The sequence below is a fragment of the Dysidea avara genome, chromosome 3, assembly GCF_963678975.1.
Source record: "Dysidea avara chromosome 3, odDysAvar1.4, whole genome shotgun sequence".
Lineage (NCBI taxonomy): Eukaryota > Metazoa > Porifera > Demospongiae > Dictyoceratida > Dysideidae > Dysidea > Dysidea avara.
Genome location: NC_089274.1, coordinates 41,553,105 through 41,580,806, shown reverse-complemented (window position 1 = coordinate 41,580,806; position 27,702 = coordinate 41,553,105). Strand labels below are relative to the sequence as shown.

The 27,702-nt window shown below is 36.5% G+C and overlaps 1 protein-coding gene across 1 annotated transcript in view; it reads left to right on the top strand.

The window, feature by feature from the left end:
• Window positions 1-25,420, top strand: part of LOC136248518 (E3 ubiquitin-protein ligase rnf213-alpha-like) — a 226,598-nt gene extending 201,178 nt beyond the window's left edge. Inside the window, exons 45-62 of the mRNA XM_066040292.1 lie at window positions 5-112; window positions 157-210; window positions 262-453; window positions 502-586; window positions 652-686; window positions 914-1,011; window positions 1,064-1,214; window positions 2,326-2,512; window positions 3,912-4,055; window positions 7,292-7,458; window positions 7,518-7,647; window positions 7,707-7,790; window positions 7,846-8,026; window positions 8,087-8,372; window positions 23,027-23,215; window positions 23,261-23,347; window positions 23,398-23,573; window positions 25,102-25,420. Of these exons, the coding sequence (XP_065896364.1) occupies window positions 5-112; window positions 157-210; window positions 262-453; window positions 502-586; window positions 652-686; window positions 914-1,011; window positions 1,064-1,214; window positions 2,326-2,512; window positions 3,912-4,055; window positions 7,292-7,458; window positions 7,518-7,647; window positions 7,707-7,790; window positions 7,846-8,026; window positions 8,087-8,372; window positions 23,027-23,215; window positions 23,261-23,347; window positions 23,398-23,573; window positions 25,102-25,249 (2,502 nt within the window). The 3' untranslated portion in view covers window positions 25,250-25,420. The remainder of the gene's footprint in view (window positions 1-4; window positions 113-156; window positions 211-261; window positions 454-501; window positions 587-651; window positions 687-913; window positions 1,012-1,063; window positions 1,215-2,325; window positions 2,513-3,911; window positions 4,056-7,291; window positions 7,459-7,517; window positions 7,648-7,706; window positions 7,791-7,845; window positions 8,027-8,086; window positions 8,373-23,026; window positions 23,216-23,260; window positions 23,348-23,397; window positions 23,574-25,101) is intronic.
• Window positions 25,421-27,702: the final 2,282 nt, after the last annotated feature.

Sequence of the window (27,702 nt, the reverse complement as noted above, 5' to 3'; positions counted from 1 at the left end):
ACAGCATGCAGATAATGACAATGTACCAATATTGCTAGCACTGTTTAGTACAGTCACTATGAGTCATTTGAGTGATCCAAAAGCTAGTGGCTTAGAACACTTTACTCCTGAGGTAAGTGAATGTACTTAAAGAAATGCCTAATATATTCATTGTAGGTCCTATCAAGTCTCAAAGAGTACACTTGTTCATCTGTTTTTACTGATTCCGATGTATGCATATTGTCTTTATGTTTCTAAAAGAATATGTGTATTCTCCTGTAGTTAATAGCACAAATGGCATCTCAACTGATTGACAACTTTTACAGTTCATTACTACCTGTTAGACCTTTAAGAGGTGTTTTTGACCATCAGCTTTGTGCCATTGTTGTGCACACAGCTGCTGTACTTGCATGCAGCAACAGCCTGTTGTTATCTCCTTTGAAGCACTTTGCAAATCCTTCCAGAGCTTTATTGGTAAGTAAACAAGACTATTTTGCAAGATATGCAACAAAATCTCTTTAGAATGTGTACTTTCCTACAATGCCACATGATGAATTATTTGAAACTTCAGAAGTTTTTTCCTCGGAGAATGCTGGAGAAATGTATGGTAAGTTATTTATTGTACAGTCATATCATGAGTATATATTACTTGATTATATTGTTTTTTACTAGAGTGTGAAAATGGACATCCTTTTGTTATAACTGAGGTATAACTGTTAAATAGTACATGGGTGCATGCATGCATTGTTTTTCAAGTCTTTGAATAGGTTATTAGTGACATAATTAATGTATTTTTAAATTTTGTTTTTCAAGTTCCACCTATGTATGAAAGTAAAAAATCTTGATTTATATAAATTGATGGATTTGCCCAATAATTCCCAAGTGGAACACATTATATGTATAAGTGTTAATTGTACATTTGTTATTTTCACAGTGTGGTCGGCCATGGGAAAAAACAACCTGTCATGAATGTGGTGTGCCTATTGGAGGTGAACGACACAAACTTGTGTTAGGGAATACTAAATACAAAAAGTAACTGTGTACTTGTTTGAATTTTTATTACTACGTATAATCTTGTTGATAGGGAGGATACAACTCAAACTGGACATTTACTGGGACCTGCTCATCGCCTCAGCAAACAAGCAACACCAGAAAGAGACTTATCACCAGTAGTCTGTACTATCACCAGACTGATCATGCACGCTGCTCTCACATGGAGTAGTCTGTGTGTTACTGTAAGCTTGTTACCTAATAGATTCTTCATAAGTCATTCACCTTTTGTAATCATGACCAAATTGGAGATAACCCAACTTTCAAACACACAAACTTAAACCACAAGCAGATTGCTGGTCTAAAAGACTTAGCTCTCTCTTCAGAACTGGACCTCAGACCCTGTGAAAACCATGAATTGGAGGTTTGGCGCTATTAAATGGTCAAGGGTTTGCTGGAATGGTGTTTAAGTGAGCTGGAGAAACCATGAAGGGGTACTTAGTTTTGTTATATTCAGTTAGGGCACAAGCAAAGTCCATGAAGACCCCCAAATTTGACCTCTATCCTTCACTCGCCTTCTTACTCCATTTTATACTCCTCCTACAAGGAGCCCACCCACCCCACCCCCACTTACTACCCACATAAGTACCCCGTGTAATATTACTACCCGCATAAAAAAGCTGCCCAAAACAGGGTGTACTTTGGGTGTCAAAAGACGGCTAATAAATAATGAGACACTTGGTATGAAGTTATTAGCATAGCTTCAAACACTGGGAAGTTAAATGCATGTATACAATAATTGCTTAAAACTGTCATATTTACTAGCAAAGCTTTGTGCGTTGAAGCCAGGTTTTGTCACATTTAGTCACAATTTACTCTGTGTCCTACTCTCTGATACAACAGATTAGGAGCCAGTCGATTATGTTGACATAATTTAAAATATAATAGGTGACTAAAAGCATCAAGCATAATGCCAGCATAATGGGGAATACTTAATTATAATAGGGAATAATTAATTTAAATGCACATGTGTGTGCCTGAAAGAAAGCAAATAATAATCATTATTACTGCATTTCATATTTAAAAACATGCATTTCTTGGTTGGTTTTTCACACTTCACAGAAATAAGATTGAGATACTCTAATAGAGCAGTCACTTAATCTGATACAGCAGTTAGGAATAACTAATGTACTCTAATTAGTCAACCAATTCATAATCTTGATTTTGAAAGGATGATGTTGAGTATATTAGGCTTGATTTTTGAATGCTGCTCAAAATAATGGGTAAAAATTGAGCACAATAGGACAACAAATAAGTTTTAGACATAATAAGTATGTACTTGTATGCTTTTTACAGAACAGTTTGGAAGTCTTAAGAGATGTAGTGCATACAGCTATGGAACGTGAAGAAATGCCACAGTTTTTCTGGGACCATTTGACACGTGACCTCAGTGTGTTGTCAAGGATACTGGAGATAAGTACTGATGATGCTACACTGATTGTACATCTCATACTAAAAGAAATGAATGACAAACCTTGTTCAGGTTGGTATTTTTAATATCTAACAGAGGTTGTTTAACACATTGCAGCACAGTGACTAGATAAATAGTGCATAATTACTCGTATGCATATTTTAAAAATTGTTAATTTAAAAATGAAGTAGGGATCTATGCAATATAAAGGAGTGAACCAAGAAATGAATGATGGTATTACAGCATAGCTCGGTGGGAAAGTCCCTACTTTGGCACATTAGCTTTGTTTAATGCCAAGGTAGGAAGTTTCCCACTGAAATATGCTCTAATACCATCATTCATCTCTTGTTTCACTACTTTTTATTGCATAGATCCCTACTTCATTTTTAAATTAACAATTTTTTTTAAATTAACACTAGTTTGTTTACTCTTTTTTTTGTTGTTGTAGCACAGTTAGTTACAGTGGTTACGGTGTAACTTGTAACTGTTCTATTAGAATATCATACATGACTGTTGTATTAGAGTGACTGTTCTATTAGAATATCTTGTGTCAGCCAAGGGGTGTGCAGTTGGCTAGACCAATAAGGGGTGAGGTCATCTTGTTTACTGTTAAGTAAATAGCTAGATTGTTAGAGGTCTGATCTCCACAATCTACTGCTATTAGTTCACCTAGATCTTTAATTGATGGGTGTGGTGACTAACCTATCACAAACGGGATCCCATGCAAACGTGGAGTTGCAGATATCTAGCTAACCGGGACTGAAGCGCTTCTGAAATCGAAATAATTCTGTGGCATCTAAATATGCTGCTGAAAGAAAGTGTACGAAAAATTATTGCCTAGGTATGGTTTCGTTGGATGAAGAAAAAGACAAGCACCTGACCGAAGATAAAAGGAACGACAAGGCACAGAGGTCCTACACTTGTCGGAACCCCAAATGGCACATCCCACTGGTGAGTTTGTTGTTGTGGCTTAAAATGGTGGCCATGCGTTGCTTCATTTGGCCTCTAGGCTTGTGACTGTGGGCAGACCGAATTTCAAGTTTTTGGCAATTTAAAAAAATTCTATATCCAGTCGTCATTAAGTGTTTTCTTGTTTTTAATGCTGTATTTCATGTTAGATAGTCTGCTACTATTCCGTAAAGGTGATTTTCATGGCGTAAGGTGTCTCTAGGATGATATTTGAAGGCAGAATTTTAGGCGACGTACATCATTTTTGGGGGGATCCCTACTTAAATAGTACTACCTTATGCTGTTTGTTAATGAGCATGATTGCATATATTTTTACTGAGTTGATATCCCCCTAATACTATAAAATTGAAGAATCACTTCTGTATAAATATTAATATTTATCAGTAATGTTTTCTTAGCAATAATGGCATGTGAATATGCTATATCCCATAGTGCATCAATTGCTGTAATCAATGTTCCTAATTTGGTATGAATATTAGATTGCTATACCTTTCAATTTCAGGATCAAGTTTTGATTTACTGTCTAAGGAATGTCGTAAAGACTGGGAAAAACAGTTTAGTGAGTCATACATCCACCGTCTAAGAACTGATATGCCTTTCAAATTGAAAGCTGCTCAAGATCTGATTGTTAGTGATAACAGGCAAGGTACAGGAGACGCAACATTAGAAAATAGTAGCACACGCACAGAATTGATATGCATACCTTGAAGTAATTACCATAGAATTTTTAAGTGATTACTTTCAAAAGAGCAGTGTGTTACAAATGAAGTGCCAGCCAAGGAATGGTTGCAATGAATGTAAATGGTGATAAATAATATATTGTCATGAAGAATTTGCCACAACTTTTTTTTAAATATTACTGTTTTTTGAAAGGGATGCTTGCTATGTAAGTTCTTAGGTCATAAAGCAGTGTAGGTCAATTGTTTCCATTTTCAAGTATTTTGTGTTTTGTATATATACACTTTCTCAACAATTTAATGATACATGTGTACACATGTATATGTAATTATAGTAATAATATATAAAGTATAACATTTTATTTTCAGAGACTCACAGCTACTAGCATATTTTAAAAATTAATGAAGTAAATCCAAGCAATAAAAAGTTATGAAACGAGAGATGAATGATGGTATTACAAGTGGGAAAATCCCTACATTGCCATGTTATAACAATCATTTTGTTCAATGCCAAAGTAGGATATTCCCACTAAGCTTTGCTGTAATACAATATAATCATTCATTTCTTGTTTCACTACTTTTTATTGCTTGGATTCCTAAATTTTTAGCTTGTTTGGTTGTTTGTTATCTATACAACTGTAACTGTTCTATTAAGGTGACTGCTGTATTAAAGTATCTTGAGTCAGCCTTCACCTACCATGGTGCATGTCACTATTTCAAATTTTCACTGCGCTAGCATTATAAATGCAGCTAGACTAATAATAATCGAGTGTGGTCATTGTGATCGAGTAAATAGATTATTAAGAGGTATGGTTCCCGTGCTCAATTGAAGGGATCAGTGGGAAAAGGGCAATTTATGGCTTTTTTAGCCATGTGAATAATGTTGTCACTAGGTAAACAATGAAATTTTCAAGTTCATGGCAGTCTCAAAATATTTTTTTAGTAAATATTACAATAATTTAATTATGTCCCAAAATTCTGTTTAATACCCACCACATGGTTACCTGAACCTGTTGATTGATTTATAATTTAAACTCACAACAATCGGATAAAGCCATTCCTCCTTGTTAGAGTACAAAAAAACAATAAAAAGAACAACACCAGTACAGTAACAAAAACAGCACAATATACAACAGTAACAACAATAAAAAATAACAGTAAAAAATACAGTAAATACAGATCAAACATTAAAGTTTTACGAAGTGAACCCTTGAGTCATTATAAAAGTTGGTGAATGAAATTTGCTCTTTAAAATTGGTAGCCTGATGGCAAAATAATTTCTGTGTGAAGCTCAGATGTCATCTGGTAAGATTGGCAGAGAACAGCTTTGTCCTCATGAAATAAGATGATCGGCTACCAAACTCAATTAGTAGATTCCTGATAGAATCAAGGCTATCATGAAGTTACAGGTATCTACTGAGCGTAAGCCCTTTAAGTGATTTTGTGGCATCTAAATATGCTGCTCAAGGAAGGGAAAGTATTGATAGGGCAAATTAACGCCTCAATATGGTTTCATTTCATTAGGATGAAGATGACCAGCCTGATTGAAGATAAAAGGAAAGACAAGGTGCAGAGGGCACATACCCATTGGAACTCTAAAAGGCACATGCCACTGGTGAGTTTGTTATTGTGACATAAAATTGTGGCCGTGTGCTGCTTTGTTTACCCTTGCAACTGTAGTCAGGCAGGAAGGCACGCACGCACGCACGCACGCATGCACACAGGCAAAAATTCAAGTTCGGTGATATTTTTGTACATCACTTTTGGGGGGATCCCTACTTAAACAGTACTACCATACTGTTTAATAACTTGATCCATTTTTATCTAGTGTATGTAACCGCAATAGTTTCAGATATGTGAAAGTCATTGGACTATCTGTATCCAAATCAAATTGCTTTATACAACTGCAGGTTTACTTTGTAGGAATTAGTGGACAGGTGTGCAATATTTTATTTTCAGTGCAATAACTACAAGCATATTTAGCTATCAATACAACATAGCTAAAATTGTCGCAGTATTGGTACATATATTGAAGACTACTATTAGGAATGACAGTGTATTGCTGTTTAAAAGCACTCCTAAAAAGATTTGTATCTATGCAAAACTTGAAGAGAATACAATAATAAATAAATATGCATGCATGTACATTAAACTACAAAGAAAGTCAGTCTGGGGAGGTCGGGAGCCACTTGCAACAATTCCAAGCCATAAATATTGTTTGGAAAGCCGTAATACACTGCCATGAAGCGTCATCCAGAACTTTTTTTAGTGCTGCTTTTGACACTAGTGTATCCTGGTGTATAAAATATAGCAGGTTCCTTACACAAAATGGTGATAGTGGCCCAAAACACTAACTTTGAGAGTTTTGTAATAGTTGCAAATGTTAAAGTGACATTTCTTTCAAGATTTTGTCATGGTCAAGATTTCATCATGGTCACCATCCCCTGCCTCATCAGTTCTACTAGCAAAAGTTACATATATGCCTGAATTGGTCTGAAATAGGGATCTTAAAGCACATTCATACATGTAAACCCTGTTTGGTGTTCACATGCGACTAAGGACTCATTTGTGGTGTCTCAATATTCAATAATGATGGTTCATCTCTCAATCATGATGAAATCTCATGATGTTTGATTTCCAGGTTAGCTACATGTGTCGCTCTGTTTGCATGGCAAGTACCTCTGCACGATGTGCTATACTTTTCTTGAGTACACCATTCTTTCACTCAGGAGTCACCACAAAATGTGCCCACTACACTTATAATTAGTCAGCAATCAACACAAACCACTGAGTCATTTGAACAATTCTGTAGGACTTCACAGGCTTCACAGGCTCATTTTTCACAGTACATAGCGCAGTTTGACACTCTCCACCCCATTATATACTCTTGGCAAAAGCATGCCTCAAAGCTGGCCACAAGCTGGCTTTAGCACTTTACACATACTAAAAGAAGTGATATCTTGACCAAAACTGTGAAAAATATGTGGTCTCTAAAAACACAAGGGTGTAAAATCAAAAGTAGTAGGTGCTGATGTACTGTAGCCAGCTAACCAAACTATGTAAACAAGTTTGTGGGGTAATTTGTACCTTAAAGTATATTTTACAGGAGGTATACCGTTTGCTATTTTTCAGTATCTAATGGAACTGTGAATTACCATGTGCATTAGTAGTAATCTCCATTGCTTGCATATTATGCATTTATTAGCTCACTTGAGATTGCTTGAAATCGCATATGAGAAGAACACAGATGAAAACCCAGTTGCAGCAATGTGGAGATATCGATCTCAAATTACAATTGAACACCTTCAACTCTTCATGGACCAGCCAAAGTATGAAACACAATGTCCTATATTGAAGGAATTTTTAAATCAGGTTAATATTCTACTGTTTAGCATTATTTTTGTCAACAAATTAAAATGATTGTCTTGTAGGGGTTAAAGTTAAGAGCAACCCAGTACTTACCTGACATTATTCAACTACAACAAATTCTCTACAAAAAGTTTAATTACATTGTTGATGAGGATGAAGTTAGTCATTTAACAGTGGAAGTTTTACTAAGCGGTAATTCAAAGTTTATTTAAATTAACTATAGTGTATTGTAGACACTGTCTTTATTTTAGAAGGTGAAAATTCCACGTTGATTAAAATGGTTGAGAGTTTCCAGAAAGCTTGGCAATTGGTAAAGCTATTTCTTCCAAACCACGGTAACAATTTTTTTCTTTGTGGAATGCTACATACTTATATATCATGCATACATAGGAAGAAAAAGGGTGCCTAAAGATTTAATTATGAAAATGCCAAATAAGCCACAAAGCATACCTTTGGTATATCTTATTCCAACCACAACTGGGAAGGGTATTTGTAGTACTGCATTAGTGGATTTCTTAGTCACTACACATAATGACTTCATTGAATTCTATCATAGCACAAATAAAATCAAGTAAGTTATACATATAAAGGTACATCAAATATACTGTTTAATAATGTTTGTACCAAATAGAGCTTTGAGTCCACAAACTCTTCCATTAAAGGATTTACAGAAATGCTACTTGGTAGCTGATGAGCAGCAGTTCATGTCCATTGTATTGAGTCATTGTCACTATTCATTGACACGTGGTAAAGGAACTGAAGTGGAATATGATATTCCAGCACTAGAGAGACATTTCTTGAATCGTTTTGTTCATGGCAGACCACTGTTTGATCTGAGTACTGCTTGTGTTGTACTTCAACGTAAAAACTTACACAATTCTGAAAATTTTGCTGCCATTAGAAGAAACATCTCACAGGTAATTTGCATATCACTAAGCATACACATGTAGAAGAGATTACATACAGTTTTAAACTATTGCTAATTATTATTATTATTATTTTATTATTTTTATTCTACAACAAAGCTAAAACATAGCAATAAGAAATAAATTGTTCAGTTACAGTGCTTCAGACATAGACGCTCCATCAACCACCCCCAATGACCACCATCTTTCCCAAGAGCCCCAAACACAAAGCATAGTAGCACGAAGGATTTCAAAGGAGTGTCTTTCTTTTACCCAGCCCATGACAACACTATATGACTTTTCCCACTTAGCAGCCAAATGATCAGCTATACATAGGGATGCGCCGATTTTGCCGGCAAATTTTTTGGAAAAATACGTTGGTAAAAGCAAAGAGCAAAATGCTGGAAAAATAGGTGGAAAATTGGAAAAATGGGCACCAAGGAATGGCAGCTTAGCACATTTTGTATGAAAAAGATCGGGATACTCTAATAGAACAGTCACGCATGGTATTAGCATAATTAGGATAACATGAGCTCATAGGAAATGGTGACAAAAGATCGAGATACTCTAATAGAGCAGTCACTATGTACAAAATATTCTAATAGAGCAGTCACACATGCTTGCAAGCTTGAGATACTGCAATTAATTTTTACTGATGCTCAGCAAAATAGAAAAAACCCGAGCAAAATATTGAGCAAAATAGGTGAAAAATAAAAGAATTGCTGGAAAGAAAAATAGGTGGGAAAAAAAGCAAAATAGGCTCATCCCTAGCTATACACTTTAAAAAGAAATTTGCTTCACCGCCAAGTATACCATCAACACTAAAGCAAAGTGGTGTAATTATTATTTATTCATTAGCACCATACATTAATGGGATTAATTACAAAAATAGGTATTACTTCTTGAGTTCAGCTTGAACTAGGGAGACTAATGTGTCTTCTTATGTACGTAGAACAACAGCCTTCTGAAGCTGGTGGACACCAATTTCTGCAACTTGTAGAGTAGCAAGATAAGTGTAATTGAATTAGAAATTGACCCCAGAGCCCCAAAAATAAGGGGTATGACTTGCACATTAATGTTCCATAAATGCTGTAATTCAATACTTAAGTCTAAATATTTCTCCACTTTCTCATTCTCTTTGGTCAATACGTTCCTATCCATAACACAGGCTACATCTATCAAATAAGTGTGCTTAGTTTCATTGTCAACTAAAACTAGATCAGGACAAGGAAACTAGGCACACTTATTTGATAGATGTTATACGTATGTATAATTGGTCAAAAGGAAGACAGAGTCTTATGAAACCAATCTCCATCAAATCATACATATAAGAAAAATATTGATTATACAAAAAATGGATCTAAATTAGTCTTAAAGCTTAATACATTAGGCGAAGTGGCAATTTCATAGGGTAAAGAATTCCAGAAAATGTAAAAGTTATGTTGAAGTCTTGTTAACTTTCTTATAAATCTTAAATCCATGAGATCTAGACTGTAACTGGTATTCATTGTAAAGTTGTATTCTTTATCTGCTAATACTACTCCATTCGAAATTTTATATGTCATAATTAAGTCCATATGATTTCGACGGTAAGATAAACTAGATAAGTTGAGGCTTTGTAGTCCGTCAGAATAAGGTAAGTTTTGAAGGGTAGGTATCAACTTTGTGGCTCTTCTTTGAATATTTTCCAGCTCACGGATGTTTCCCAGTTGATGAGGATTCCATGTGGTAGAGGCATAATCTAGAATTATTGGTCTTACAAGTGTGGTGTAAAGTAATCTTACTACAACAGGGTCTCTGGAATTAAAGTTTCACTTAGTGGTGCCTAACACATTGTTGGCTTTGTGTATTATTTGGTTGATATGTGTCTCTTGAAATGTAAATTTTTATCAAATGTGACACCCAAATCTTTCTCCTCTTGAACAGTACTAATAAGGTGTGCAACATAAAAGTAATACTGCCTTGATGTAGATTTGGGGCCAATACTCACATGCTTACACTTAAGGATATTTAGAAATGACAGCTAAGTACCACACCTCTCAAGCACAAGTTTAAATCTTGTTGCAACAGATCAATATCAACAGTTGAGGTGATAGGACGATATAGTTTGGTATCATCAGCAAACAGTCCTAAGAAACTTAGTATAGCATCTGGCAAGTCTTCAACATATACAAGTACACGAAAAAATTTGGAATTTTTCAACTAGAGTTGGGACTATAGCACATTGATAAAAAGTACTGAAACAAGTTGGAGTAGTCCATGATATTAAATCACAGTAAAACAATAACAAGTGTTATATCCATACTCGATAAATTGAGCACAGTAGGGATATAACACTTCTTACAATGATTTAACATTGTGGACCACTCCAACTTGTTTCAGTACTTTTTATCGATGTGCTATGGTCCCTACTCTAGTTGAAAATTCCAAATTTTTTCATGTACTTGTTTGTTTACTTTTTTTTTAATGGCTGGTGAATCCATGCGTACTGCGTCTAAAATGGAGCTGTGCACCCCAGCTATATCAATCTAAACCAAAACAGCCAAGCTGTAAAAAAAGAGCACGGCCCCCAAAAAGGCCAGGATGAAAAAAGATGTGAAATCCAAGGTGGCGGCCAAGAAATGGCTGTGATGGTAGGTTAATGGCAAAAATTTAATTACGACAATTCAGGTGAATTTGGTGCCAAGGATTTTCATCCTGACCTTTTTGGGGGCTGCACTCTTTTTTTACAGCTTGGCTGTTTTGGTTTAGATATCACTTCTTTTTGTATTGCAAGCCACAAAGCCAGCCATTAACTGGCTTTGGTGCTTCCTTCTAACTTGTTTTTTTTTCTTTTCTGCAGGAACTGTGGAACAAAAGAAGAAATGTTGTGTACAGTTTTTTGTCTGATTAAAAATATTTGTATATTTAACAATGAAAGAAGATCATACTGTAGGTAATAAGGTGACTTCTTATACATAACTGAACTGTAGCTGAAACTCTGATTGTTTGTAGCTGAACTCTTTTCAGGGTGACTTGTTTCTAGCTGAACTCTCTACATGGTGATTTGTTTCCAACACATATTTTTACAGGGTGATTTGTTTGTAGCTGATCCCTATAAGGTAACTTGTATCCAGCTGATATCTTTACAGGGTGACTTGTTTGTAGCTGATCTCCCTACAGGGTGATTTATTTGTAGCTGAACTCTCTACATGATGGTTTCTTTGTAGCTGAACTCTCTACAAGGTAACTTCTTCTAGCTGAACCTCTACAGGGTGACTTGTTTGTAGCTGAACTTTCAACTTGATGGTTTCTTTGTAGCTGAATTCTCTACAAGGTAACTTCTTCTAGCTGATCTTTCTACACAGTGACTTGTTTGTAGCTGAACTCTCTACATGATGGTTTCTTTGTATATAGCTGAATTCTCAACAAGGTAACTTCTTCTAGCTGATCTCTCTACAGGGTGACTTATTTTTAGTCGAACTTTCTACATGATGGCTTCTTTGTAGCGGAATTCTCTACAGGGTAACTTCTTCTAGCTGATCTTTCTACAGGGCGATTTATTTGTAGCTGAATTCTCTACAGGGTGGTTTGTTTGTAGCTAAACTCTCTACAAGGTGACTTCTTATAGCTGAGCTATCTACGCAGTGATCTTTTCGTAGCTGAGCTGTCTACAGGGTGATTTGTTTGTAGCTGAACTCCCTACAAGATAATTTGTTTCTAGCTGATCTCTCTATACGGTAACTTGTTTGTAGCTGAACTCTCTGCAGGATGGTTTCTTTGTACCTGATCTCTCTACAGGGTGACTTGTTTGCAGCTGAACTCTGTACAGGATGGTTTTTTGTAGCTGAACTCTCTACAAGGTGACTTCTTCTAGCTGATCTCTCTACAGGGTGATTTGTTTATAGCTGAATTCCCAACAGGATGATTTGTTTGCAGCTGAACTCTCTACATGATGGTTTCTTTGTAGCCAAACTCTGATGTGGTTGTAGCTGAACTCTCTACAGGGTGATTTGTTTGTAGCTGAACTCTCTACAGGATGGTTTCTTTGTAGCTGAACTCTCTGCAAGTGATTTCTTCTAGTTGATCTCTCTACAATGTAACTTCTTGTAGCTGATCTCTCTACTGGGTGACTTGTGTCTAGTTGTACACTCTACAAGGTGATTTGTTTGTAGCTGAATACTCTACATGGTGATTTTTTGTAGCCAAACTCTCCGCAGGGTGATTTGTTTGTAACTGAACTCTCTACAGGATGGTTTCTTTGTAGCTGATGTCGCTACAGGTGACTTGTGATCTCTCTACAGGATGGTTTCTTTGTAGCTGAACTCTCTCCAGGGTGATCACTTCACAGCTGAACCCTCTAAAATGTGGCTTCTTCTATCTGATCTCTCTACAGTGTGATTTGTTGGAAGCTGAACTCTCTACAAGGTGATGTTTTCTAGCTAAGCTCTCTCTTATTTCTAGCTGATCTCTCTACAGAGTAACTTTTTAGTAAAGCTGAAATCTTTACATGGTGGATTTTGGTTGTTAAACTCTCTGCATGAAGACTTGTTTGTAGCAGAATTTCTACAGAGTGAATTGCTTGTAGTTGAACTCACTACAGGGTGCACGACTTGTTTATAGCTGAACTCTCTTCAGTGTGACTTGTAATGTTCTGAATCACTACAGCAATATATTTGTAGCTGAACTCTCTATAGGGTGACTTGTTCTTGCTGAACTGTCTATAAGATTAACTGTTCACAGCTGAACTCCCTACAGAATAAATGTAAGAGAATTCTATAATGGAGTAAATAAATTAGCTGAATGCTCTATTAGGGTGACTGTTCTATTAGAGAATCTTGATCTCTCATTTGCTACACGAAGTTGGCTTTCGAATCATAAATCAGTGGTTTGTAATCTGATCCTTCTGTACTACTGCAAGGACTTTCTATGAAGATTATTCCAGCTATACACTGATTTTCAGCTCATTGCTCCAAGCGGTTTGCCTAGTAGGTGTAAAAATTAATACTTTTTTATTCATAATAATTGATCGCGTAATTGTGACACACGTTGGGTTTTGTGTCATATCTCTGTGGTCTTTATCTCGATTTCTTTCAAACCACCAAAAGGCACTCCTATGATGGTTACTCCATTTACATACAATTTTCAACTCATTCCATGAAGCGGTTTACCCTGTAGGCGTGACAACAAATTGATCTTGTTTTACGCGAATAATCGGTCATAACTCGCGAACCGTTCATCAGATTTGCACCGAATTTGACGCTAGGATTCGCCTTTGGACTCCCTTTCTGTGTGCCAAATTTCAAAGTGATCAGATTACGCGTTTGCGTTTTATAGCAATTTTTGCAAGTGTGCGAAAACACGAAGGAAAAAAACGAAGAAAAAATCAAAAATTTGGCAGCTCGTATCTCGGAAATGGCTGTTGCGATTTCCTTCAAATTTGGTATGTAGACTCCCCTTGCTGGCAGGCAACTTTGTAGCAAATTTGGTTCCAATCGGATAAGGGATCACCGAGATACAAAAGTGTGAGAATGACGTTTTCTTTCTTCCTGTCATATACCCACGGTGTGCGCGCCGGCTTCTTGGGTCGCATTATTGTCTGAAAAGTGAAGTATCCATTATGCTTCATTGTCAGCTATGTTCAACCCGTTACACAGCATTTCGAATCAAGAACTATTCGAAAAGCACCTCTACAATCACGCATACCAAAAGAAAGAAATAGTGTCACGCACCCCAATTATATTAATTATCGTCTGAAAAGTGAAGTATCCATTACGCTTCGCTGTCGGCTATGTTCAACCCGTTACACAGCTGTACGAATCAAGAACTGTTTGAAAAGCACCTCTGAAATCATAATAGCCAGTATGAAAAATACAGACAATTTCCATTTCGAAGGGAAGCCATCATGTGCTACCACCAATTCGACACCTTTCACTGTCAGCAAAGATGAATGCGACACAAAGGAGGACATTGGTAAGTCCATGAAGAATACATTGTATGTACTGCAGTATGCCAAAAGGTACATCTCGGGCCAAAGCAACGTCAAACAGTGAAAAAATCAAGGCTGTAGCCTTAGACATTTTTGAGTTACGCTTGTCTGAAGGCATCAGTCATTCAGTCAGTCTCTAGAAAATTCCGTTGAATAAATTTTTTTAAATTCCATAGCAACTTGTTGAAAGTGTTTCGGGTCAATCTGAAAGCTTGTTTGGGCTGAGTTTTACATAACCAATAGTGCCTTATGGTCATCCGGGAAAATTGAGGCTGATTTGTGGGTGATTTTATTTCGTGGGCCACACCTATGTGGTCCCTACTATACAGTTACTATCGTACTGTATAATGATGAAAATGGTAGGTCCTAAAACACTACCTTGAAGACCACCACTAATTACATTAGTCCAGTCAGAAAAAGATTCACAAACTAAGACTTTGTTTCCTGTTCGACAAAAATATTTCTAATTAATTAAGCACACTACCTTGAATCCCGTAAGCTTTCAATTTAGTCATTAAATGTCTATGTGGCACCGTGTCAAATGCTTTTTGAAAATCTAAATAGATTACATCAATACTTGTACCATCTTCAATAATTCTACTCCAATGTTCCATAATTGTCAACAATTGAGTTTCACAGGATCTTTTACTTCTAAATCCAAACTGTTCATTGGTTACTAGATGCAAAGTATGGCATTATCTTGTCTCTAATGATGGCTTCTAAAATTCTGCAGAAGATGGTGGTTAGACTAACAGGGAAATAATTGTTTGGGAGCTTTCTGTCACCCTTTTTAAATATTAGTGTTATTGTAGCCTCTTTCCAGATTAATGACAAAGTTGCTTCTTCTAAGGATCTGTTGTAAAGGTAATAAAGTGGTACAATAAGTCCATCTTTTACATTTTTCAGCACCCATGGGTGGAATTTATCTGGACCACATGATTTGTTAATGATGGTAGGATACAGTTTACTGCTCAAGGTGGTAATAAACAATAATATTCTACTAAGATACTAAACTGTGTGATCCTTGCAAGTATTTATTTTGCTGATTCAAAGTAGTGCTTTGAAACTGTTTTCATAAATCAAGTCAAGACCATGACATATTAAATCTAGTTAGTATGGTGTTTTGGATACAATTAGGTTTAATCAATTGAGTCTTGTTCCATTGTCTGTCGAAGCGACTACAGGATAATTTGTTTGTAGCTGAACTCGCTATATTGTGAGATGATTGTAGCTGATCTCTCTACAGGTTGACTTGTAGCATGGCTGAACTCTACAAGATTATTTGTTCGTAACTGAAATTTCTACATGGTGACTTGATTGTAGCTGAACTTTCTACAGGATGACTTGTTTGTAGCTTAATTTATTACAGAGTAGCTTGTTTGTGGCTGGACTGACTTAATTGTAACTGATCTCTCTACAGGGTGACTTGTATCATAGCTAAACTCAGCAGGATGAGTTTTTTGTAGCTAAATTCTCACTTGTTGTTAGCTGACATCTCTAGGGTGACTTGCAAGGTGATGGAACTGGACTATCTACATGGTGAATCAATTGTAGCTGAACTCTCTACAGGGTGACTTGTTCGTAGTTGAACTCTTTGCATGGTGACTTGATTGTAGATGAACATTCTAATAGAGTGACTTATTGCATAGTAACAGGTGACTGCACTACTAGAGTATCTCAAAAGCACACTTGTTACACCTAGTTGACTTTCATAGTATAATACAGTGGTTTTTAATCCGATTCCTTGCAAACCACTAATCTACCTACATATACCTATTTTCAGCTCTTTCCTTTAACTGCTTTACCTTGTAGGCATGGTAAGTGATACTTTTTAATAATAAAACTTAATCATGCATTTGTTACACATGGTTGGCATTTTTATTATAGCTCCACGATTATCAGTGCAATTTCCAAATATTTTGCACTACGATGGTTACTCCACATACAGACTAATTTTCATGCAATTCCTTCAAGCAGTTTACCCTGTGGCTGTAACAAAACGATTTTTCGTATTTTCAAAATTTGCACATAGCTATCTTGTTATTTATCCGATGTGGACTCTAAATATAAAGTAAATCAACTGAAACACGCAAGAGTTATAGCAGTTTTCCTAAGTGTTGTGAAAAGAAGATGAAAAAATACACAACAAACTGTGAGAGTACATATCTCAGTGACAGGTGGGCAGATTCAACTGAAATGTGAAACAGCAGGTGCCCCACCCCAAGGGAGTTTCCACAACAAATATGGTTAATTTCCATTCAAGCTATGAATGCGTGAAAATGAAATTTTCTTGGTTCTTGTATGATACACACTTGTCTGTCATGTTCCCATACTGGTTGTACTTAGCCGCACAACACACTATCATGTGTCTTGTTATATATGTGTGTTCACTGTTAGCATTTTCATCAGTTTGTATAAGGTATCATACTACTGTACTGTACATTAGGGATCATGAAGGTTTGGGCTTTTCTGGCCAAAAATATCACCCTAAAACTAGACTCATCAGCGCAGCCAGTAAAGCAGAAACGCACGCCGCAGACAATAAATGACGCGACCACTACAGGTGAGGATTTTACAGGAACAAACGTTGTCAAATTCGGCCTTCCTTTAACTCACCCGTCACTTACGCTATCCCTCTGAAACTCTAGAGTTGAACTCATCGTGTCACTAGTATCTACCACACAAGCAGTGAAGCAAATCCATGCCGACTGTTTCGTGATCGAGATTGCCGACATCAAAGGGGAAGTTTCTCTTTTTTTTTCCGAATGCGGTTAGACGCAACCGCAGGTGTATGCCTTGCGTTCCTTTGTGCATTCCAAACATTGATTGTCCTGCTATCGCTTCAGTATTCACTCAATCGCCTCAAGATTCACATCATCGATTTCATCATACATGATTACCCTACAGTCATAAGTTCAGCAACAAACGAAGTTTCAGTTGTCCTCAGTCGACCTAGAGGCCAAATACAAAACCCAGATTGTTGTTTTCTGCAATACTCGCTTGGCATGTAGGGCAATGTGTCTTTAAACTATTCTAAAAGTTTCGTTCAGATTGAAACATATGTTTTCAAGAATGGCTAGTTTGAAATTTGAATTTAGTCGCCCCCACATAATTTGCTCTCTGTAAGAATTTTACTCAGAATTTAAAGAATGATGCAGAGCACAACTGCGGTCAATGGATATTGATGAACTGGCTCTCTATGTAGTTAATCAGTACATATAACCACAAAGAAGTGTACTGCCATAGAATATAGTCTATAGATATAATCTATGGTGCTGCATATCATCGTTCGTTTTGAAATTTGAACTTAGTCGCCCCCACGTAATTTGTCCCTCTAAGGACGCGGCTTAAAGAATGACACAAAGTACAACTGTGGTTACCAGTTGTTGACATAAGCTGTGAGTAATTAGCACATGTAGCTAGCCTAAAAGGAAGTGTGCAAAACCACCTTACAATTGTCACCATGCATTATTGCGTTTTATAGCACCCCCACACAAAATTACACATGTATTTACAACATACAGAGGACACATGAATACCAAACACTTTTCACAACAATAGTGTAAGAATTGTACAATAATGACTGTAATATAACTGCTATGAAAATGTTTTCCAGTGGCCCGCCATGGTAGCAAGTCTCACATGACGGCATGTATATTCATCCAAACACAATGGGAGTAACGAGTAAGTACGATGACAACAAGTTGGTATGACTCCATCATTTGTAGAATCCAGATGAGTGGGTGTGACTCCAGTACATCTAAACAGTTAACAAACATTCCTGTTATAAATACATGCTAGAGTTGCAATATAATAGTATGGTATTTAAATGCAACAATACATAGTCTCCATTGCATCACTATCAAACGACACTAAGTGGAGGATATTGTTGCATCTCTAGTATGTACACTCTATCAGTACAACCTGTCTTAATGGCCACCAGTATAGAAAGACAACCTCTCTTGAAAAGCCAATTCCAATTGAGAATTTATACACTGTTACCTGATTATTGAGTGAAGGTGGCAATAAACAAGTTCCACCGTAGTTTATACACATGATCTGATCCTGTATATTCTGTCAGTGGATGAGATCCACTTGGCCAGGACAATATGTGACTCAAAAGTCCTGGATGATCCATACTCAACCCACTTATGACCCAGTGGCACAATGGAACTGAGTATTTATAGAGAATACAATTATATTTATTTCTAAGATGTGTGGATTTATGGACACATTACAACACATTACATGTACATACAAGTCATGCTACGTACTGTTTTAGCATTTCAAGTCACCACATTATGCATTTACCAGTCAACAATGCCTCATAGTGCCCATCAGTAAACCTGAAGAAAAGTTACGAAAAATAAAAATTCACATAAGTACAATGAAACCTCATTAATATGGCCAGCTGTGGGACCAAAAAATTTGGCCTGAATAACAAGGTGGCCTTATTTATGAGGTCATACAGTAATGCTTATATATAGCTATATTTGGGACCTACTAGAGGTGGCCAATATAATGAGGTGGTCTTATTAAAGAGGTGGGCGCTAAGTGAGGTTTCACTTTACATACAGTTCACAATGGTGAACAATATTAATGGTTAACAATATACACTGAAACCTGCAGGTCACTTCTTGTGGAAGATTGCTCTCTACACAAAATGACACATTCAGGGATTGTATTTAGATGGATGATACAGTAACGTATTGTGACTTCAATACTCATGTTGTGTCACTGCTAGGCAGCAACCATATACATGGCACTGCCGATGCGCAACATCACACTTGCTCGCACACACAATTTTGCTCAAGATTTTAAAATTGATAATTAAGGGGTGTGGCAACTAGCTGTTTCGCTCGCAAGACTGTGTGGCAGCTGTTTCCCTTCTGTACAAGTTGCCACCAAGACAGGTCCACTGTGGATGAAAGCCAGGCATTAGATATTTGGTATTTCATGTGTTGAAGGCATTTCAGGGCTTCTGGTAGTCTCAAATCTCACCACAGTTTAACTCAGGCAGTGTTGTGATCGCCACTAAACCACTGGTATGCTGTGTTATGTTCATCTTATGCTTGGCTACTATATTGTAGAACTGAAATGGATACTGTGAAAAATATATTTCCTATGGATAATGACTTCATCACTTTCTTCATCAGGAGCTTATAAGGACCAATAGTGAAGCTTTTTTACACTTTGGGCTGACAGCCAACTGCCTACGTCTGAAGCAGTGCCTTTGGTGCTCTAACAGATTGGCTGCCCCCTTGCTGCCAGTACTCACTGTCTCATACGTTGTCACACACTAAATCCATGTCCATAGCCAGTTAGAACAGCATGCTTCTTACCCTTTTTTAAGGCCGCAAAATGCAGCTACATCTTTAATAAGCTAGGTCAGAAAAATTTGACGCTACGGCCTGAATAATGACCAGTTCTCACTGTACTATTAGTGATTAGTGATCATGGAGGATTATTTATTAAGATACTAAGATATACAAACGCTACAACCTCTAAATATAGCCATAAATTTTTACCCTGCAACAAATACATGTTTTATCATGATATGTGCTAATCGCCTTTACACAATTAAGTTTTACAACACAAATACATGTATAGTTAAACTCACCACTTGTGACTAAATCCCTTTAACACGTAAAGAAAAGCAAGAGACAGCAGCCTCGCAAGCCTATTCTGGTGCGCTTATTTAGTAGTAATATAAATTTTAAGGGCGTTTATTTACAACAGGACATAATTACATGCCCCTCTGTTGTCTCTGTACATACTTCCCTTTTCTTTACTATTCTCATTTCATTTCACAAGATCTCTTATTGATATGGGAAGGGGCGTGGCTTCTTTGCTTGAATTAGTCATTGCTTGAAGTAGATCGAGATACTCTAATAGAACAGTCACTTTTCTACAAGTGCTATATTTTTATATTGTAAAGTCTGTAAGTAGCTAGTAATTTAAACTATACAATCCGATGCTAGGCAGAAGTTGTAACTATGCTAAATATTGATTGCTGTGTTACAGCTGTTTTGTGACTGCTCTAATAGAGTTTCTTGATGCAGCACAAGACGAAAGGCAAAGTGTTACTAAGGGTTTACTAGTTAAAATGGGTGTTAGTTGACTGCAGTTGCATGCCACTGACAAGGCCACCCAGAGAAATTAGGGGGCCCAGGGCAAGAGTTAAAAGGGGGCCCAGGGGCAAGGAAGGGTTCCACTCTGAATGAATCACAACTTCACCCTAACTGTAAGTAGAAGACCATAAAAAAGGTCATTACATGCTGACAATGACAATAGCTTCCCATCACCAATTATATCTCCTTAATTAACTTGCTACACTGCTCCTCTGGAGAATACTGCGACTGCTCTGTTAGAGTATCTAGATACTGATTGCTTTATTAGAGTATATTGATCTTTCTTTTAAACAGGTATTCAAGGGGCCTCCTGGGGCCCTTTTCAGGCTGGAGTCGGGGGCAAAATACCCCAGTTACCCCCCCCCCATGTGGGTGACCCTGGCCACTAAAATTGCTGTTATTTAATATTCTGTCACTGTAATCTGGGGTTTCTGTCAAAACTATGGAAACTCACCTACTGTTATCAACAGTGCATGCTTATTCTAACAAAAAGTATTGAAATCCCATCGAAAAACAGCTTATAGCTGTAAAAAAAGTGCGCGTCCAAGTAAAGCAGAGTTAACTGCAGCAAAAAGTAATGATATCATAATGCGGCCATGTGTGAGGTGTGCAAGTTGTAAAATTAATATTAGCTAATCATATAATACAATGTTATTGTTAAAGTGTTAATGAGAACTATGTGATGCTGCTAGTTTTTAAGTGTGTGAGCATCTTCATAAATGCCACATAAATTTAATTCTCAATAAAGCAATGTGTATAGATTCTCTGATAGCAATAAATAGTTTGAGTTTGGCCGCCTTTCCTGTATACGGCAATGCTACGAACAAAGGAAAGGTGGCCAAACTCAAACTATTTATTGCTATCAGAGAATCTATACACATTGCTTAATTGAGAATTAAATTTATGTGGCATTTATGAAGATGCTCACACACTTAAAAACTAGCTGCATCACATAGTTCTCATTAACACTTTAACAATAACATTGTATTATCTGATTAGCTAATATTAATTTTACAACTTGCACACCTCACACATGGCCACATTATGATATCATTACTTTTTGCCGCAGTTAACTCTGCTTTACTTGGACGCGCACTTTTTTTACAGCTATAAGCTGTTTTTCGATGGGATAATACCTTCATAGCACCTTTATAGTACTAAAGCAAGCCCTAAAGTTCCTTAAGTATGACCTGAAACAAACACTTCCAAAAGTTGCAACAACAAAAAATTTTATAGTGGAATTTTTCCACTGACTGACTGACTGACTGATGCCTTCAGGCAACTGTAACTTGATAACAGCTAAGGATACAGGCTTAATTTTTTCACTGTTTGACGTTGTTTCAGCCTGACAGGTGCTTTTTGACATAGCGCAGTACATACAATGCACGTATCTTACCTTTATCCTCCTTTGTGTTCCATTTCTTTTTGCTGACATCCCAAGGTGTAGATTCACAGTAGCATGATGGCTTCCCTACATTTGCAAACGGGAATCATCCATATTTTTTGTGGAGACTGGGTTGATTGCAGAGGTTCTTCTCTTACTGTTTTTTGTTTGTAATGCTGTGTAATAGGAGGAACATAGCTGAAAGCAAAGCATAATGGCCACTTCACTTTCAAGTCAATAATTGATTGGGGGATAATACTTGGACAGTTTTCAATATTTTAGTGAACCTTCAAAATGACAATACACTGTCTACCAGTCAACAGTTTCAGCAGTATTGGTTAAGCATAATCAAATGCAAACATGCTTTGGTGTCACTTCGGCCCAAGATATGCCTTGTAACCTACTGCAGTAGCTAGCTGCATCATAGACTTACTTTTGTCCTCCTTTGTATGTCATTTCTTTCTCCGCTGTACTGCTTAGATGTTGATTTGCATGTGGTACATAATGGCTTTCTCGTGCTGACTGTCACATTTATATCAGAATCATAATTAATTTCTGTAGTGACTGAATTGATTGCAGATTGAACAATTCTTGTCTTGCTCTTTGCTTGTAGCACTGTGTAACAAACAGAACATAGCTGAAAACAAAGTGGAATGGCCAGTTTGTTTCAGCAATTGATAGCCAGGGCACATGTTCAGACATGAAATTAGTTTTATGATATGTCTGATACCATTCTATTCTTTGATGTGGTATGTGCAGATTCACCAGCCACAATTATGTTACAAAGAAAGTAAACAAGGAAAAATAAAGAATTTTAATTCAAGTAGGCCAATGATAGAAATTGAATCACCTACAACTGCAGCTATACTATAGTGGACCTTTATCCCTACTTAAATCAGTTGTCAAGCTATAAGACTGAAGTATAAAATAAATATATGCACTAGTATAGCTGAAGGTGTAGGCGACCTCCCTTGTCTATAATCTATACTAGAATTTCTAATTTTCTTTGTACTGGTTTAGTGAAGTTACATATGTATAGGCAAATATGTAAATCATAACTGATACAACCAGTTAATATCTTCTATATAGTGTATCTTATAAGCAACATGCATGCACACACAAACTCACTAAATGCACACATACTACATGTACACACATCATAAAGTATTTTGCATTATTACAGAAAACTATTTCACCAGAAGTGAAAGGAACGATAATAAATGAACTACGCGATTCCAATAAACTGAATGAAGTGTTAGAGATTGTGAATACCATTTTAACTATCATAGCCAATCAAACAGCAAAGGATAAGTCTGAACGAACAATTGGAGAATTCGCTGATCAGATATTAAATCAGAAAGTTGTGTCAAAGGTAATTTCTTGGAACATATACAACTGTAAATAACTGTTTATGTAGGTTAAAAATTGCTCTTTGAACAACTTGATATCAATTTGGGAAACTTTAGCAGTTGAACAAGCCAGACGAGCTATACTTGATGACCAGGTATGTCCTGTATTGATAACAGTATAATCAGCGTTCTATCTATAATATAGGATCCTTTTAAAGACATCAGTGACCATTTTAAGCAGCCGTTGTGCCTACCACCTAAGGAAGACAAAGCTTTCCATGCTTCGCTAAAGAAGTTCCGTGCTGATGAGCTACTTGGTTCCTTATATCAGTTTATTGTAATCGGTATTAGGAGCTTCCCTGTTGACAGTCGCGATTGGCTGTAAGTATTTGAATACTTCTCAATATAGGCATGAGGCTATTATGCTCATAGAATTGAACATTACACTTTTCAGCAGTGCTCAATAATATGCACCTCTTGTGCTCACAAGAAATTCCTGTTCCTAAAATTATTTGATCAGTAATGTCACTTATATGTCACTTATTTGATGTTTCAACTTTTTTCCCTTTTATTTCATTGCTTCATCAACCTATCTGACTACAGTATAAATAGTGTGACTGCTCCATTAGAATTTTTGACTGCTCAATTAGGTTTTAACACAGTTGTGCAACTTGCAGGTAGCTATTTGATGCAACTGTTTCATTAAGCATATATGTTTCATGAAGCAGCCAATTTGATTAAAAATTCATTGTAATGATCTACGCTAGGCACCGGCCTATTATGCCCGAAATTTTACCTATTACGCTTTTGAGCATTGCTCAAAAATTAAGCTTATTATGCTCAAAATTATACTTTCAAAATCAAGATTATGCTCTAGAAGTGACTGTTTTATTAGAGTATATCAGCCTTTCCTGACTGCTCTATTAGAGTAAGTGACTGCTCTATTAGAGTATCTCGATCTTATTTCTGCAAAGTGTGAATAACCAACAAAGAAACGGTTTAATAAGTTATATTACGTGTTTTTATTATAAAATGCACTAATAATACTATTGGCAGTGAATATTTGCTTTCTTTCAGGCGCGCGTATTGCGCATTTAATTAATTTTTCAAACATCGTCCCTATTATGCTGGCATTATGCTTGATGCTTTTGGTCACCTATTATGCTTTAAATTATGCCGGCATAATCGGCCGGTGCCTAATCTACGCACTTCTAAAAAATTTAAACAGTAGTCAAAAGCTATTATTATCCATTCAATATGTAAATTTATAGTAAAACACAGCATGAATTTGAGCATGATAATGAGTATATAATAGGAAGAACTTTTGAACACTACAGCCAGTGTTGGGCAAGTTACTTTGTGAAAGTAACTAGATACATATTACTTGCAACTGAACTATTTAGTTACAGTTACATATTACTCATAAAATAAAGTAACTATAATAATATTACATATTATATTACTTTGTGTCCATAGCCTTAAGCTGTTACGTGTGAAACTACCACTTTATCACGTGACATGATTGCGTTGTTGGACAATGTGAAAATCTTGGTTATAAGTAAGAAGCTGGTGAACAAGCTTCATTCAGTAGGCTTCATTACTTCGTTGTGGCTAGGCGTTACTCAGAGGATAACTAACGAGATTAGTAACTTCGTTACTTGTAGTAATAATATTAGACTCGTTACAGTAACTATATTACTTAGGTAACGCGTTACATTTGTAAATAAAGTAACTTGAGTTATATTACCCATTTTTATAGCGTATTCCGTTATATTACTTAGTAACTACAAAAGTAATAATATTACGTAACGCGTTACTCCCAACACTGACTGCATCATAGCATAATATGTAAAATTAAAAGCTGCTATCTAGATTCATGTATTATTTATGTCCTATTATGTCTATTTAGATTAAGAGATGCATTTCCAACATTTTTGGAGAAAGAGGAGTTGGATGTACCTGGGCTCGGTGATAAAATTAAAACCTCAATGCACAAGTCTATCGCTCTGTCTCATATAGTGAACACATTCACCACAATAGTCAAGAATGAACGCTAATTCTCTGCTGAAACATATAATTTGCATGCATACACATCTAGGGCGCACATATATATTCTAGAAAATGTGATAATACTGAGGATACCGTATCTATTATACGAAATTGTTATTTAATGAGTTTGTAATTGTGATTTTATACTATAACATTTGGCACTTGAAAGAGTAAAAGTATATATGTGCTAAGTTACTAGTGTACCATACAAAGGAAACTAAAGCACACATTGACATTTTATAAATTAGCATTGGTTGAAAAATTATTTTAGCTAACTTACACATGCATCTAACTATTGCAAGCAACTAAGTATGTACTATACTTCCTAATTACCTAGCTATATGCATCAATTATTCAATAGCATATGTACATTATGTAGTAGAGTTGCAATGATACAGTGTGTAGATGTATATTCGCAATCACCATAGACTCCATTATTCATTGATAACTTCCTTTTGGTAATGACCAAGATTTTTATATAAGCATAAAGCTCTCTTCAAATGTCTGAGATGATGGAATAATATGTGACTGGTTCTGCAAAAAAGGGACATAATCGCACAAGCCTAAATTTACAGTATAAAGCATTGAATAATAATATTGGGCGAAATACTTGCATATTATTGAAAAAATAAAAAAAATTCCTTATCTTTTATAACCCTCAGCTCTTTCTTAGTGAAGGAAAGGAAGCCATCACAATTTTATGTTTCTTGGATGCGGCGGGTCAACAATTTCACTTTTCTGAAGAAAAAAATCACGTGAACTCAGCATGCATGGCAGATGAAACCAACATCACGCTTCACTCTGCCTGCCTGCCTGCCTGCCTGCCTGCCTGCCTGCCTGCCTGCCTGCCTGCCTGCCTGCCTGCCTGCCTGCCTGCCTGCCTGCCTGCCTGCCTGCCTGCCTGCCTGCCTGCCTGCCTGCCTGCCTGCCTGCCTGCAATTGCATGGGCTTTATTTTTTTCATTCTTCGACGTCGCTTCGTCCCAAGACGTGCCTTTTGGCATACCACAGTACGTACAATGCATGCATCATGGACTTACCTTTGTCCTACTTTGTGTCCCATTTCTTTTTGCTGACAGCCTAAAATGTCGATTCGCGGTAGCGCGATACATGGATTCCCTACAGTACGTTTGTAAATGGGAATCGTCCTTATTTTCCGTGGTGAACATACTGATTGCAGAGACGATTCTAACACTGTTCTTTACTTGTAACGCTGTGTAACTGGCTGAACATAGCTGAAAGCGAAGAGTAATGGCCGCTGCACTTTCGAGGTAGTAATTGATAGTTGGAGGCGCGAATCATCGTATTTTCGAGATGACTGGATTGTTGCAGAAGCACTTCTACTGTATTTCATCTGTAACGCTGTGGATTGGGCCGAACACAGTTGAAAGCGAAGCGTAATGGCCACTGCACTTTCGAAGCAGTTTTGATAGCTGGGGCGCACGCTCAGACGAAAACATTAATTAAGGCACCATCCTTTCTTTTGATGCGGTATGCGTGGGTTCATCAGTCATAATAATGTTACAAAAAAAAAGTAAGCAAATAAGTTAAAGGAAAAATTGGAAATTTAAAGTTTGATTAGGGATCATAGAAAAAAAGTAAGGAAACAAGGGAGATCGCCTACACCTGCAGATACACTAGTGAACATTTAATCCCTAATCCAGTCTATACCCCCAAGACCAAGACTGGATTAGGGATTAAATGTTCACTAGTGTATCTGCAGGTGTAGGCGATCTCCCTTGTTTCCTTACTTTTTTTTTCTCTGATCCCTAATCGAACTTAAAAATTTCAAATTTTTCCTTTAACTTGTCAAAATCAAGAAGGATTATGTAAATTTGTTTCTTGTGATGGAGGGCATATTATATGTCTTCTGTTACTGGGTGACACAGGAATGAATCCATTATGAATCTCTATTATTACTGTTTAAATGGTTCATAATTATAATGTTGTGGTATATGTTGTGCTCCAAGACTTTTGAGCAAATAGATGTTATAGTAAGGTAGCTTAGCATCAAAATCATTATGAAGCAGATAAAAGCACCATTTTTTCTGAAGCATTTTGACCATTTTTAGAAGCAGCAGATGTATACACAATTTTTTAAAGGTGCATGGTTTCCAGATTTAGGTACAAGTTATAGGTGCAGGGATTTGCGTGTGCAGTCCCCAGCTGCTGGCCAATAATTATGTACATTAAAATGCTTCAAATTTATGATTTCATGGATGGCATAAATACATTTTTTACATGCTTGGTTCCCTTTAAGTCCTTATGCTTTATGGCTGGCCAGACATTGTAGTGATCCAATGAAATGAAAAACTGATTTAGCTGTTACAATTTATGTTATTCATCAAAGCCCATTTTAAATTATATTTTCAGATTTCATTATATGAATGTTCTATTAGAGCAGTTTTGGCTGTTCTAATACCACTAACAGAAATCTCCTTTTAAAAGCTGTAGTTAATAAT